Genomic DNA, 16,587 nt, shown 5'->3' on the forward strand with positions numbered 1-16,587 from the left:
ACATAATACTGTTCATGAGTTAATAATTATAAAATGGAGGGAAATACTCTGAAAGAGAAGAGTGTGGTTTTATAAAACCATATAAGAGGCTGGGTGCAGTGGCTCATGCCTGTAATCCCAGCACTTTGGGAGGCCGAGGTGGGCAGATCACTTGAGGCCAGGAGTTTGAGATCAGCCCGGGCAACATGGCAAAACCCCGTCTCTACTAAAAATACAAAAATTAGCTGGATGTGGTGGTAGGTGCCTGTAATCCCAGCTACTCAGGATGCTGAGGCAGGAGAATCGCTTGAACCCGGGAGGCGGAAGTTGCAGTGAGCTGAGATCGTGTGACTGCACTCCAGCCTAGGCCACAGAGCAAGATGCCATGTCTCTCTCTCTCTCTCTCTCTCTCTCTCTCTCTCTCTCTCTCTCTCTCTCTATATATATATATATATATATATATATATATATATTTATATAGAAACTGACTTAGACCTGAGGTGAGTGGGTCTCAACTGGGCATAGGGGAAAAGGAGGGAAAGCATTTTAGATGGAGGAAAAAGCAGAGCAGTGAAAAGTCTCCATGACCAGAGTGGCCATGGAAAAGTGACTGCTATAGCTAGAATCAAGAGAGCAAGAGAGGAAGTGATACCAGATGAGGTCTGAGAGGCAGGGAGGGACTGATCCAGGATGCTACTTAAGGGTGAAGAGGATCAGAACATGCCACCAAAAAATATACCATTTTGGCATATTGATTACTCTGAGGTAAAGGCAATTGAGAAACAGAAAATGCATGAAGGGCTCTCCACCTTTCCCTTTTCTGCCTAAAAGCAGGATATAGGTAAACATACCCTTGCCAAACCCCAAAAACCAGAGACTAAAATGAAACCCAGTTAGAGCCCAGAAATCATATTTTAACCATGAACACCCCAACAGTTACCCCTTGACTGATGTAATTTTCCTAAAAATCTTAAGACCCTCCAACTAAAGTAATCCTCCATTTTGTATAACAAATATAACTAAACTTCCACCCTAATATTAATACGTTCAGCATATCCCTCTGAAAATGTGTATGTGTTTCTCCTGTTAATCTGTCTTGTGTTGTCTTAATTAGTAAGAACCACAAACAGACCATAAGAGAGAACAGGAGCACTCTGGGAGGCTGAGGTGGGCAGATCACGATGTCAGGAGATCGAGACCATCCTGGCTAACATGGTGAAACCCTGTCTTTACTAAAAATACAAAAAATTAGCTGGGCGCCTGTAGTCCCAACTACTCAGGAGGCTGAGGCAGGAGAATGGCGTGAACCCGGGAGGTGGAGCTTGCAGTGAGCCGAGATCGCACCACTGCACTCCAGCCTGGGCGACAGAGCGAGACTCCATCTCAAAAAAAAAAGAAGAGGAAAAGTTTTTTTCTTCCATAGGGATCTTGTTTGGAATTTTGGTCTTAATCTTAATATCAAAGATGGATTTTAATTGGACAGATTTGCAATTTGAAAATAGTAGTGGGACTGCCCTTTGGAGAAAGACAGGATGAGGTGCAGAGTGAATGCAAAGACTAGTTAGGAGTTAATAAGATAGTTCAGGTGAGTGGAGATAATATTTTGCAGAAGAAAAATACAAGCATACATGGTCCAAGCTAAGCTGACAGCACTTGTGGGTGGAGCAGATATGAGAAGACGGGGATAAGAGGAGTCAAGGTGACCCCAGCATTTCTGGCATGTGCAATTTTCACTAAGGCAGAAAACAGGGAAGGGGCTGAGGGTAAGACAATGACTCTCATCTCGGATATGTCCACTTTGAGACTTCTTTGAGATATCCAAGCGAAAATACTGTATACAAAGTTGAATTTATTGGAGTTCAGAGAAAAGGTCTGAATTAGAAACATACATTTAGAAGTATTTAATTTAAGCCATGAGACGGATGGCATTGCCTTGAGAAGAAAAAGTAGAGTGAGATTTCCATTGACGTGTTGCTATTTCAATTACCTTGTAAATAGTCTAGCTTATTATTATCTTATCCTATTAATTGTTCTTCCAGTCTTTCTCCTTCATTGGGTTCTCTGAATTATAGAATTTATGCAGACAGCAAACTTGGAGATCATCAGATATAATCTCCAAATTTTACAGGTGAAAAAACTATAGTGGGTTACTCAGGGTCACACTGCTCCTTAGAGGTAAAACGGAGACAAAAGCTCAGGTGGTTTTGATGAGTACTCCATAGGGCTACATCTGGAATAGGAGTATGTTGGGAGATGAATGTAAGAGTCCCAGGTACCCAGAATCCTACCAATTCTGACATGTGTGTACTTGTCATAAAGAAACAACACAGGACATTATGTGAAGGACAACCAACAGGGGGTTACCCATGGGGTGGTGAGAAACAGAATGGGATTTTGCCTCAGACCCACTGTGGTTTACATTATTAGTAAACTGTTCAAAATGGGGCCCAAAGGCTTGAACTCTCTGGCCCTCTATTACCTTCTCTAGGAAATGGAGAAAAACAATGATTATCTTGAAGTGTTGAAAGGAACAAAACTAATGCATTTAAAGCCACTAACCACATAGTAGGTTTCCAAATTACTAATATTTTCCTCCAAAGTAAAGAAAAAAAAATAGATGTCATCAAAATAATAAAGCTGGCCAGGCGCAGTGGCTCAGGCCTATAATCCCAGCACTTTGGGAGGCCGAGGCAGGCAGATCACAAGGTCGGGAAATCGAGACCATCCTGGCTAACACGGTGAAACTCCATCTCTACTAAATACAAAAAACTAGCCGGGCTTGGTGGCGGGCGCCTGTAGTCCCAGCTACTTGGGAGGCTGAGGTAGATTGCTTGAGACCAGGAATTTGAGGCTGGAGTGAGCCATGACTGTGCCACTGTGCTCCAGGTTGAATGACAGAATGAGACTCTGCCTCAAACAAACAAACCAAAAAACCAACTTTATTATTTAAAAAATTTTCAAGGGCTCATTGAAACTATTTGGAAACATTAAAATATTGTTTAAAATATTAAAAAAGCAATTATTCCGGTCATCAGGATTTAAAGCCTGTTTATTATGTAATGCATCTAAAATTTATAAAGCACACATGATTATGAATCAAAACATCTATATCCAAATAGTATTTGATATTATTACAATGTAATATATTTTCTAGAATAGAGCACACAAGAAACCATGCACTATTTCAATATCTTGTGAAGCAACTAAAAAACTATGTTATCAGTTTTAATTCATTCAAATATGCCTGTAGCCAAGGTAAACGGTATAGTTTAAAATAGTATCACAAATGGAGCAACTATCTTACAAATGTAAAATTGATCATTTCCTCTTTTATTCTTAAACTTTTATGCTTCATCTGGATTTGGATCTCTATTCTTCTAAAATATAGTTTTAAGTACAAAGGATTTTTAGCTGGTATGAGTGTCACAGTTTGCTTTAACAAAGATTTTCAGATGAGAGAATGAATAAACATTATAAGTTACAGGACATGAATTCCAGGGAAAGAGCTATCATGCAAGAATAAGACTTATGGATTTCATTTACAGAAAATCTTCAGCAAAATCTGCAAATATGTTTTTAGCGATATAGTTATTTTTTTCAATTTGAAGACATAATGGTGTTAACAGTGACTGAGCACTTTCATGAAACTCTCATGGAATAATATTTGAACTTCATCTTTTATTTTCTGTTGTGGTAGAGCACTTGTTCAAAGCCAAGATGTATCCCCACTTGAATGGGGCGGATTCCAGGCAAAACCACTCCTTAACACAAAGTAGACACTTCTCAAATGTCTCTTCAGGATTTATTCCTTACCTGCCTTCAAAATATAACTTGAAGCAATTTACAATATAGCCCCCAACAAACTTAAAACAACAACGATAAAAGATAGAAAAAAAAAAAACAATGAGAAGACAAAGAAAGGTAGATATGCCAGTGATGAATCACATGAGAAAAAGAAAGAATGGAACATTAAATTTAGCAGTGAACTTCTTGGCAACTACAGAAAAAAGGAAAAGGAAAATACAGGTTATATATTATTGTTTTTAAAAATGAATCTTCAAAGACATAATTTTTTCATAGTTTATTATAAAAATACATTTATTTTATTGTTTTTTCATTAGAAACTTAGAGAACATGAAGGAAATGTCTTTTAGTACAATTTCGCAGAAATCACAAAATAAGAGACAAATAATATCTATCTGCCTGCTCTAAAGGTTTCGATACCATTACACTCAAACTTCTTAAAGGTATTTTTTGTGGTAGTTAAGGACAGACAATTCAAGTTCTTTGCTGAAGATGAGATTACAAAGTGATAGCCTTTAACAGCTGTGATCCTACAACTGACTTTTTAAAACCTCTGCTAAAGGAACTTACCTTGGTTCCTCACACAAGTTAAACATTTATTGCTAATGTATATGTAATCTATTCCCCCAGCAATGGTAAAATACTAGCCCACAAAACCCAGTATAGTTACCAGAACATACTGAGTATTAGATCAATGTTCATCGAATTGAATTAAAAATATAAAGAAAAACGTAGTTAGCATGCGTCTAAGACCAGCAGACACCAATCCTATATTTTTAAAATCAGCTTAAAAATACATATTTCCATAATCTGATCTTAATATTTAATCAAGGGAAAAAAAGAAATAAAATAAAGTAAAATAAAAACAAAAATTATAGATTCCATGGTTCCATCTCAGCACTAATGAATTAGAATAGCTGTGGTTTGCGTTTGAAATCTGCATTCCTAAGACCTTCCCCAGTGAATTTGTTGCAGCCATACTCCAGAGCGGCATTGATCAATCCCAAATATTCTCCTTTTATAACATTTTTTACGTACACTCCTTTTTTTTTTTTTTTTTTTTTTTTTTTTTTGCAACCATAAGTACTTTGTGTCCAATACATGTGCTATGGGGGATGACTCCTGGGTATAATTAGAAGAAATATAGAGATGGGAAAAGTTTAAACTAGAAAAGGGAAATCGAAGTTGAAAACATAATGAAACAAAAGGTCGCTGTTTTACTGTGGAGGATTGAAGGAGATGAAGACACCAGAAGGAAGTCTGTGGAGATTGCAGGACTGTGTCTGTGGATTGGGGCAAGAGCTGCAAAGCTACCAGTAACCCAGTGCTCTCTGCCTCATCTTCTCTGCTTCTCCTTCCTTACATGTTTCACTGTTCTCAACTGCAGACAGGCTTCCTTTGCTGCTCTCTGCACAGGGTCATCACCCAGCCTCTAGGTTTACATTGCCTCAGTGCCAGACACACATACACACACACTCACACACACACCACACACACACACACACAGAGTCACACACACACTTCACCAAAGTTCTGGGAATCTCAACGGAATCCCAGGGAAGAGAGCTGTTAGCCAAGTTCTACAGTGTACGTACACCACTGATTTTACTCCCTGGCCCTGAGACACCAGGTCACATACGACCTGTGCAGCTGCCTGAGCTATCTCTGCAGCTGAGAAGGCACTTCTGGAGAAAAAGGCAATGCTGTGATTGGATCCACTCAAGGACATTTCTCATCTCAGAGTTCAAGGAACTGGCATAGAGGAATTATCCAAAGATATTGTCCCATGGTCTTGGGACTATGGAAACCAGGAGGTTGAAATCAACAACTTTAAAACAAAACAGACAAACAAAAAACAAACAAACAAATACAAAGAGAAAAGTCTTAGATGGTTCACTGGACAAAATGCATTTAGCAGGAAAAACAAAACACAAACCCTATTATTAGATAGATTATATTTGTCATAGCTTTCTTTGACATGATTCTGGGTCTGGATTGCAGATGTTGCAGGGAGAATTGGATTATAGCATCACTTTGTCAACACAGCTGTTTTCACTTGAGGTGGATATGGGCATTACTTGGCCACCATGACCTATGTTTTCCTTTGAAGCATGGGAGTTGTCTGGTGGAATTGAGTAGTGTTCATTCCGCCACAAAGCTGTTGACACCTATCAATCTTAGGGGCAACAGAGACTCTCAGTTTGGGAGTAAAGGAAGGAGAAAGAACTAGGTTTTTCTTCTTAACTGCTTTTTCCTTCCGAAGTAAAAATTTTTTTAAAGGCATTAGATAGACTGGGGTGGCCTTGATTGAGGCCAGACTGCCGAGATGATTAGAGCCCTTCAAAGAGAAAGATCGGCACAAGCAAGGTGGCCACTGATCCAGAGCCCTCAAGAAAACAAAGATGCTCCCCGGAGTTGCCCAGCTTCTCTGGGTGCATTTTAAGGCAGTACATCTTACACTTTAGTGCTCAAATTGAGGTTCTCATTTAGTACATCTGGGGGTAGGTCCAGATATTACATTTTCTTTTAAAATTAACAAATAATAATTGTACACATTCATGGGATATATAGTGATGTTTTGATACAAATAATGTATGATAGCTGGGCTCATGCCTATAATCCCAGCACTTTGGGAGGCCAAGGCAGGAAGATCGCTGGAGACTAGGAGTTTGAGACTAGCCTGGGCAACATGGTGAGATCTTGTCTACTTTAAAAAAAAAAAAAAAAAAAAAATTAAACATCAGCCAGGCATGGTGGCATGTGTCTGTGGTCCCAGCTAACTTGGGGTGCTGAGGCAGGAGGATCGCTTGAGCTCAGGAGGGTGAGGCTGCCATGTCTGCACCACTGCACTCCAGCCTGGGTGACAGAGCAAGACTGTCTCAAAAAACAAAACAAGAAACAAATCATGTATGGTGATACATAATGAAAAGTGTTTGAGAAATGATAAACATTTATCCTTTTTGAGTAATTAACATATCCATTATCTTAAATATTTATCATTTCTTTCTGTCAGGACGATTCAATGTCCTCCCAGCTATTTGAAGCTACACGATATATTATTGTTAACTATAGTCATTCCACGGTGGCATAGAACACTGGAACTATCTGGCTGTAATTTTGCGTTCTTTAACACATCTCTCCCTGTAAGTTTCCAAGTGATTCTGATACTAACGGTCCATGGAAGTAATGAGGCTTTAAGGAGCACAAATGGGTAACTTGAGAAAGTTAGATTTACAACATTTGAGATCCTTCCTTCCCTGTGGAACAGTCCATAGCAAGGATTGACTCCAGTCTGCAACGACTGCACTACCCTCCTTCCACATATGGCAGGCCTTCATCACAACTGGTTTCTGGTTCTACTAAGGGCAATAAAATCAGTGGATTCCTTGTTTCATTAGAAGCTCTGCAGCAGATCATGAAACATGCTCAGGGAGAGAAGGGAGAAGCTGAAAGAGCTGGGAAAGCCAGCCAGTCGGTTGCAACTAGGGCCACAAAAGAACAGAGGAATTAACAACCCCCAGAGATTATAAGAAATATCTGGGGAGGGATATTACTAGAAAAGACTGAAAACTTCTAGTAAAGTGGATGGAGCTTGAGTACATTATAATTTGGGAATATGAATCTAAAGAAGCTGATAAGTGCTAGACATAATACTAGATATACCAACTAAATCCACGACAAAGCAGTGAATTGAACCTATGAGACAGAGCGTGCCTGCAGAGGTTCCAGGGAACATAAAATGATTACTTAGACCTAATTACATTAACGTGAAAAATGTCATTGATATTCTCTTTATTTAATAGCTACCACTGTTATTTTACAGCAGTGAACATTAAACCAATTATCAGAGATTCCCAGGTTAATTCTCAATCTATATGTCCAATCTTATTTTTCAATTAAAATCTTAATGTTGTCAACCAAGAAATCTTCCAACAGCTTGCTGTTGAGATATTTGCTATCCGAAGAACTCGATCAAAAATTTGAGACTCCCATAGAGTAGATATCCCAAAATTGCAGCCAAGCTTAATCAGATGAGCAAAGCTTTTTTGTTTGGCCTGTGTATTTTCATAATTGCTGAATGCCCCTAAGCAGGTTGAACTGACCACAGTTCCCAGTGCAGGATGGCAATGTAGCGCATTTATCTGCCTGAATTCTAAAGAAGATAAGTTCATCCCTTTCATTAGCTCATCAATAAATATATGACTAACATTTTTACATGTGTGTTTAGATGTGGAGTTAACTCTCTGAATCCTTGACCAAATGGAGCTTAAGGTTTAGCTAGGGATATAAGACATACGCAAAATAACTCTAAGACAGAGTGGAGCACATAAGAGATGCAAAAATCAAGGTCTTTGAGAGCACAGAGACAAAAGGTTCAGGACAGTTTTCACCAAAGAGCTCTCTGAACTGATTGCTGAAGAATGGATGGAATTTAACAGTCAGAATGGCCTGTAAGTGGGACAGTGAGGAGAGGAGAAATGGAGTGAAGCCACAGATGTAAAAAGTACAAGGCATCATTAAGAAAGAGCAAGAAATTAGAACGAAGTGGGCGTGAGAGGGAGTAACAGGGAAAAAAGAGGACACATTTTGTTAGAGCAAAATGTCATTGCACAGTAGCTCTCCTCAGCTCCAAGCTCCCTCTCTTCTCTCTGACAGCAACACAGCTCTCAAACCCCAACGCAGAGGCCTGCTTCCCTGTTATTCCTGTCCTGATCTCTGCCCTCTTTCCAGGCTTGACGGCCTCCTGATCATGAATCTTCTCTTGATCCTGGTCGTGAGGAAGCAGCCTGCAACCCTTGTACAGGAATCCCATGAAGCACCCTTCTCACCCACACTCAGCATCAGCCGCCGTGTCTCCCTCCTCGCTGCTGAGGCTTCGGGCTGTCTGATCTCACCTGTTCCCTAAGCTGTGGCAGGCCATGCCCCGGCACATCCCAGGCCCCAAAACTGGCACTTTGACTGCCTCCTGTGTGCTCTGAGTCAGAGCACAGACGCTTAGCTTATTACACTTCCTTTTGTCTTGGGTTTCTCCAGTCATTGCCAGTCAAACCCGTGGAGGTTCCCCATTTTGGATAATGATTCTTTTATCTCTCAGTCTCCCCATTTTAAAATAAACCAACAACAACAACAACAACAAAAACGAAATCCACTGGGCTATGTCTTTTATTCTGCATGCCTAGTTATTCACTAAACCCTCATGCTCTTTCCTCTCTATTCCTTTAGCCCTTGGATATCAGGACCTGGGCACCCAAACTGTTCCTGCGAGAGCCTTACCCTTGTCACAGTGCTGTTGCCCTCACTGAATGCCAGTTTATCCCGAGCACTTTCATCACAATATCCTCTGCCAAAAACTTTAAATGTCTTCGTATTTTCCCTTTTATCAGAATTAGATTCTTTTGGCTAGCTTTCACAGACCCTCATAACCTGACCCAAGGTCTCTACAGTTTGGTCACTGTCAAGTTGGGTGAACACAGCCGGTGGTGACAGTGGTCTTGAGTGAATACGGCTCTTCCTCATCTTTCAAACAGCTCATTACTGCTCTGTAGAAACCCTTTCCTGACTCCCCATCAGTCAGGAAAAAGAAACCATTGATTTTTTTCACCCTCCTAATTTCCATATACAACCTGCATAACATTGTTTTTTATATGTCTTTATTTATTTTAATATTGTTTTTTATTTCACATTTGTTCATTCTGTCTTTACAAACTAACCTAGAACAGGGTCATGATTTTTGGCGTTTTACTATCATTTCAAGTGTTTCACCTGATAAACACGCCACGGGCATTTTGTAAGTAGTGATTGAATAATGGATTAGAGAGAGAGTTTCAATAGTGAACGGCTGGCATCAGTTTTTTAAAGTTATCTAAGAGGTACAGGAGAAAACAGAGCTGTGCTCCACGCAGACTTACCAGAGAAGACGCTAGGTATCTTGGAAAGAAAGCTTTTGACCGTACGAATAGGAATTCCATTTTTTTCATCTTGCATACGTGCTATGACGTCTTCCATCTAAACAACAATAATAACGTAATTAAAACCTTTATGAAGTTGAACTTTTTTGAAAAGAAAATCAGCTCTCATAAAAATTTTGTATTCCAGTTTTGCCCAGCTAAGAACAATGCCGTATTCTTGCCTTTCTAGTTTTTGCCACACTAATAGTTTAAATTCTGTTAAAAACAGATGGAGGAAATAGCAAGAAAAACATACATTTTAGGGTCCATTAAGCTACCAATAGGAATTTTGTGCTTTGAATATTGCCTTTCTCCTGACTTCATGTACCTTGGTTATAAAGGTTAAGATGAAAGAGTGTTTATTTCACAAGTTTTTAGAAAACATTGTCACAGCACATTCATGCTTCATTAATGTTATCTCTACTGAAATCAGTGCAAAAGCAAGTAGAGCCTTAAAAGCATCTGCTTGAATTGCTTCTTCAAGCAAGGGAATTTCCATGATTTTATTTTACAATAAATTTCTAAAACCTGCCTAGAAATCCAGGACTGATTGCCAACTACTATTACATCTCTTGCCCAGGTACTTACTGAAGTGTGTTATGAAACAAATACACACGCATACACACTCTCACACACATACACTCATGCATGTGCACATACACTCCACACATGCACATGTACACACACATATATGCACACAAGTACACATACGCATGCATGTACACACATATGCGCGCACGCGCGCACACACACACACATATACAATAAAATGAATGTAACACCACAGCCTTCTGCCCATTTACTAGATTCCCCTTTATCTTTGTTTCAATCTTGTTAGTACACTCTCTTTTACAAATTGCTCATAATTTTAAAGGACTGTGTTTCACAAAGTCAATGTGGAATTTAGTTTTGAAGAACATGCATCCATTCAAATCATAGCCACAGACTTTCCTCACGTGCTTCTAAACCTGGGAGATGCAGAGACACACAAACATACACAAGTGGTAGTATGGGACTTAAAATCCATTCATCCATTTACTCATTCCACAACCACTTATCACTAACTCTAGACCGGATATTCGACTGGGCACTGTGGATATGAAAATGCATACAATACAGTTCCTACCCTCAAAAAATTCAGTCAACAGTGACAACCAAGGTGAAATTTGAGTAAAGTATGTAGTTTAGCTAATAGTGTTGTACCAATGTTAATTTCTTATTTTGATAATTATGCCATGGTTAATATAAGATGTTAACATTAAGGGAAGCTGAGTAAAGGGTGTATGGGAATTCTGTTACCTTTTCTTCTTTTCTGTAAGCCTAAAATTATTTCAACGTAAACAGTTAAAAAAACACAGTCTAAACTTTATATTAATGAATTATTAAATTTCCATCAACACAGCTTTAGAATGGTTTTCAACTAAGAAATCTAATGTGCTTGATATCAATGGATGTATTACTACATTGTAATCACACTATCAACAGATGTATTACCACGACAAATAACTGGAGATGTGGAAAGAATGGGTTTTAACGAGACATAGGTTTGTATTTGACTCTTAGATCTTCTAATTATTATCTGTGTTCTTTGAGTAGGTTAAATAACCTCTCTAAGACTCAGTTTTCTGATCCATAAAATGGTGGTAATAATACTTGTAAAAATTTCTTCATAGCATTCTTCATGGGATTGCACTGGGCCTAGGGTGAGGTAAAGTATTTTAAGGGCAAATGACACAACATATATAAAGCCTCGTACATATATAGAACAACCAATATTAGACCAAATGTCCATGCACACCCATGATATCTGGGGATCCTTATTCTCCATCTTCATGTTTGTTTCCATGTGGAAGGAGTGCCATTACCCTAATCCACTTGCCTGTCTCTGTCCCCTAATTTACTCCAGGGGAGCTGAGCTGACTTATCAGATAGAAGAGCTGGGAATGAGAAATTGTCCTGCAGGGCCCATTCTTTTTCTCTTGGCTAGAAGCCCACATCCAACTCTGCTAATGTAGAGATGCCTGCCCTAGTGGGTGAGCAAGTCTATTCAGGATTGTGTTTCAGGATTAATGGTGACTTGTGCACAAACATTCTTCCATAATAACCTTTATCAGCAATCAGGGCGATGCTGTGACCCCTATGTGCCTGTCTTTACGGTTATGGTTCTCAGTTGGCTCAGCATTCAAGTGTAAAAAGAACATGAGGCTGGATGCAGTGGCTCATGCCTGTAATCCCAGCACTTTGGGAGAACAAGGCGGGCAGATCACCTGTGGTCAAGAGTTCCAGACCAGCCGGCCAGCATGGTGTAAACCCGTCTCTACTAAAAATACAAAAATTAGCCGGGCGTGGTGGCAGGCGCCTGTAATCCCAGCTGTTTGGGAGGCTGAGGCAAGAGAATTGCCTGAACCCCAGAGGCAGAGGTTTCAGTGAGCCAAGATCATACCACTGCACTCCAGCCTGGGAGACAGAGTGAGACTTCGTCTCAAAAAAAAAAAGAAAAAAGAAAAAAGAAAAAAAAAATGCTTTTATCAGGCCTGTAAAAGACCCCAACAATAACCAAATACTAAACACTTCTCATGTAATAAAGATCTCTAAGTTTAGAAACATGAAAATAGATATACTCTCATGACTTTTTATTTTGTTACTATTTGCTCATGATTGACCTGTCACAATGTTCTGCAGAATAAGCTGCTTTGTCCTGCCTCATATCAGCCTCTAAACCCTTGCATTATCTGCTTAATGGTTTAAAGCAGGCTGGATTAGAGGGACATGGAAACCTCTCTGACTCCCACTTTCTTCTCAGCACCTAGAGATGTGGCAACAATCACCTCTGGTTGGCGCTGAATTAAGGTACGTAGCTATGAGTGGCAGCATTTTCTTTGTACAGTCTCATCCCCTCTCAGTTCATTGGATCCCAAAGGAGTGAGAATAGGAAGCTGGAAAGTAAAAGTGATTTCTGTGGTTGTATTTCAAAATATTCCATTTTTCTGAGTCATAATTTCCACAAGAGAAAAAAATTTTAACTCCAAGTAAAAATAGGATTGGTGTTCTAGACTGAAAATGTGATCATGTACATGCATTCAGCTGTTTTTATCTTTATTCAGACATGGTTTATCCATGAACCTTGCCATGGCCTAGAATGAGGCAAAAACAAACAAAAGAAAACAAAACAACAACAACAAAAATGAAAAAAACAAAGACACATACAGAACAACAAAACCCTGCTTTCTAAAAACTAAAATCAATTAAGAAAGAAAAATAAAATTCTAGCCCTCAAATGACTGAAGGGACCCACTCTTGGCTAAAGGGACCCCAGGCAAAGCCTGGAAGCTAAGTTCATGGCCATGATGGGATAGGGGGTGGGACACACCTCACTGTATCCCTTCCTCACTAACTACCATTCAGCTTGCTTCCCTAAGGGCTAAACAGACCCTTTTGAAAGACTCCACATTGGTAATGTTGATTAATGATTTATCTTCCCAGTACAGAACAAAGCTAAAATGAGATTAGTCATTCCTTCACTCCTCCCTGGGATGTCTGCCCCCTCCACTCTCTTTTTCTTCAAATGTTCACCTTATCTTATGTAAAATGTAAACTTACAGGGCACTAATGAAAGTCTCACAGGTAAGTAATCGTTCCTCTCACTGTTGCCTTCTCTTTTTTAAGGAAAATGTATAAATACTAAACCTCCTAAGAACCTCTTTGGGAAAAACAGCCACACAGGCATCCGTAACTTGTCCTCAAGCTGGCTCTCAATAAGCCTCAATGACTGAGATTTATGTCTCAATCACTCATTTTGGTTGTCACAGTGACCAAGGCCACATAAAAAAACACATCCATCTCATCTGTTGACGTTTCCTCAAGCATTCATTCAGAGTCCATTAATTTTTATATTAAGCATGACTTGAACATGCTTGATGGTCTGTTTTCTCACTATTAGGAACAGCAATTGGACGAGAAGAAAAATGCTAAAAGCAAGCAAAAAAAAAAAAATAGAGCAAGTTAGTTAGACAGTAAGAGGTATGAGGGATAGTAAAAAGCAACTTCAATAAATATGAAAATATTTGGGCAATTTGATCTTAGACCAAAAGACTCAGGTACCTCAAGTATCCTATACATATATGTATGTGTGTTTGTATATATATACATACACGCACATATATATATGCATGTATATATATGCATACACACACATATATGCACATGCATATATTCATTAAAATGCCATTGAGTTATGTGTTTTCACTTTCATAAGCCTGTTTCTGAGGGTGAGGAAATTGGGCATTGGAGAAGAGAACACGAGATGATGGAAATGGACAGGAGAGCTGGGATGCACCGAGGATTTTTCTGAAGGCTATTTTCTTACTCTTAAGAAGTTCGAAGCAGGTGATCTGTAAGATTTCTCCTAGCTACAAAATGACTGAAATCTGGAAATAATCATCAGCATTCAGAGGGAGGTAAGTTTCCACATTAGGTCAAAGAGCCAATTCCCTGTTGGAGACAAATAGATGAAGCTGTTAAATTAAACAAGGCCAGGCCAGGCTTGGTGGCTCATGCCAGGAATCTCAGCACTTTGGGAAGCCAACGCAGGATGGCTTGAGTTCAGGAGTTTGAGACCAGCTTGGGCAACATGGCAAAACTCCAAACTCCATCTCTACCAAAAAAAAAAAAATTAACTGGGTGTGGTGGCAAGCACCTGTGATCCCAGCTACTCAGGAGGCTGAAGTGAGAAGATCTCTTGAGCCTGGGAGGTCAAGCCTGCAGTGAACTGTGGTCCTGCCACTGCACTCCAGCCTGGGCTACAGAATGAGACTCTGTCTCAAAAATAAATAAAATAAAATAATAAATCAAACAAGACCTTATACAAATGTATTTGCTTCCAATTGTCAGCACATTTTAGTTTCAATGCAAATTGTAGTTATTAAAAGCATGCACTTAGGCCAGTTAGACCTGAGTTTGAATCCTGACTACACTACTTAAAAGCTATCTAAACAGATGAGTTAACTTAACACTCAAAGATTCGGTTATCTCATCGGTAAAATGGAGATAATCATAAATTGTATACGTCTTATCAAGGGTGAGAATTAGTGAAACAATGCTAATTAAATGTTTACTATAATGCCACCACCAACACCGTCATCACATCATCTTCAACATAACTTTCTTCCTTCGTCATTGTACTAGGAAGATACAGACCCTTTTTCTTTTATAATTCAGCTGGCAAAGATGCTGTAGTTAAGTGCAAATATTTATTAGATGCAATAAATTGTCAAGCAATAAGTAGTCAGATATACCTATACATAAGTTCTGTCTTTGATTTCTTGTAGAAAACTGAGTTCATGTTGGCCCCTGCAAGACAGGAGATTCGATTTGAAGAAATGTCAGGGGAAATACTTGTGCATATAAGCAAAGGCTATGTAAGCTATGAAAAAATCATATTTAGAAGGGGAAATGAGATTGCATTCACTTTTAAAATGTCTTTGTTCTCATCTTTTCTTGACAAATTTGCCTCTTGAAGTTATTTAGAAGATTAAAAATTGAATTAAATTGAGTGCTCTTTGCAAGACTTAATTTTTTAATGCAAACTGATTCACTATGTGTGATAAAAGTAAAAGTTAAACAACTGTATTTTGCAAAGTAATTTTGAGAATATGTACTGCTGAATTCATTCAAAACTTTTTTATGCTTGTATTTCAGAACCCTCCATATTTCATTAACTAGTAAAACTATCTGTTTTCCCCTAGATGTGAACTTCTGGAGGAAAAAATTCTTACCTTACTCATCTTTGCATTGTTAATATATAAAGTGCCTGGTCCATAATGGAGGCTCACTTTAAAAAAAGGAGAGGGGATTGGTGTATTTTTGTTTAAGGCATATGTTTGCTTTTTCTGAGAGCCTCAAAACAAAAGTGGAAGTTAATTTGAGATTTAGTCTTGAGATGTTTGATATGTTTTTCTTTGTATGTAACTTTTGTGAAAAAAATATATTATCAGCGTCAGAAATAGTGACACAGAATAGCTCAACATCGTAGTGCAGGTTGAAACACTCTTATCCCTCTTATTCTTTCTGCTCTATCTAATGCAGAGATTCTTCGGCTTACTTGTTAGAGGAATTTCTTCCTTTAATGCAAGAGAGTAAATCAGTGGCTGTTTACGAGGCTGTCTTCTTGCTTGTAGATGTGACACTCAAGTTCATTGCCATGTGTAAGCCCTCAAGATGAAAGGCGCTATTGAACTTCAGCACCCTGCTCTTTTCCCAGGAATTCATAATTAGCATTTCCTTTGGAATAGTTTAGATGTCACTTCAAGCTTGTGATGTATTTCAAACAAGGCTCAGGTTAAACAGTCCCCGCCCGAACGCTTGGTGGAATGAAAGAAGGAGCATATTACGCAGGTACATCTTCTTTGAAGAGAGTTACTAATTATTCAAGAGGGCTGCCAGACAGGGCTCCCACATACTGATGAAAACAAAATCACTGCCTTGAAACCTTTCCAGTTCTCTAATGTTCTAAACAATTATGGGAGTTTAATTAAATTAACTTGTAGCTATATTTGCCGGAACTTTACCACAATACCATTACTATTGATTTCATTAAGCCAATAGCTTTACAGAGACACCTTGACTGTAGGCAAAACATTTGTATGAAGTAAAGCTAAAACATTCTGTACTCTGTAATTCTGAAAAAGAAATGAATCAATCAAAATTTCAAAAGAAGTTTTCCAACTCTGCATTACAACCACCACTAAGCACAGGCATTTGGAGATATAAATGGGAGACTAAATGGGCAGATTGAATGGCTTTTTTCTATGTGCACATACTTTCAAATTATGGCATGTACTGTCATTTTAAGTGCTAG

The 16,587-nt window shown here is 38.8% G+C and overlaps 1 protein-coding gene across 7 annotated transcripts in view; it reads right to left on the bottom strand.

Annotated features, from left to right (window-relative positions):
• Nucleotides 1-16,587, bottom strand: part of RGS7 (regulator of G protein signaling 7) — a 571,447-nt gene that overhangs the window by 307,730 nt on the left and 247,130 nt on the right. For all 7 annotated transcript variants that reach the window (XM_007989930.3, XM_037986188.2, XM_007989927.3 and 4 more), the window contains one exon: nt 9,693-9,789. In XM_007989930.3, coding sequence (XP_007988121.1) covers nt 9,693-9,789 — 97 coding nt within the window. The remainder of the gene's footprint in view (nt 1-9,692; nt 9,790-16,587) is intronic.

This window comes from Chlorocebus sabaeus, chromosome 25 (genome assembly GCF_047675955.1).
Source record: "Chlorocebus sabaeus isolate Y175 chromosome 25, mChlSab1.0.hap1, whole genome shotgun sequence".
Taxonomy (NCBI): Eukaryota; Metazoa; Chordata; class Mammalia; order Primates; family Cercopithecidae; genus Chlorocebus; species Chlorocebus sabaeus.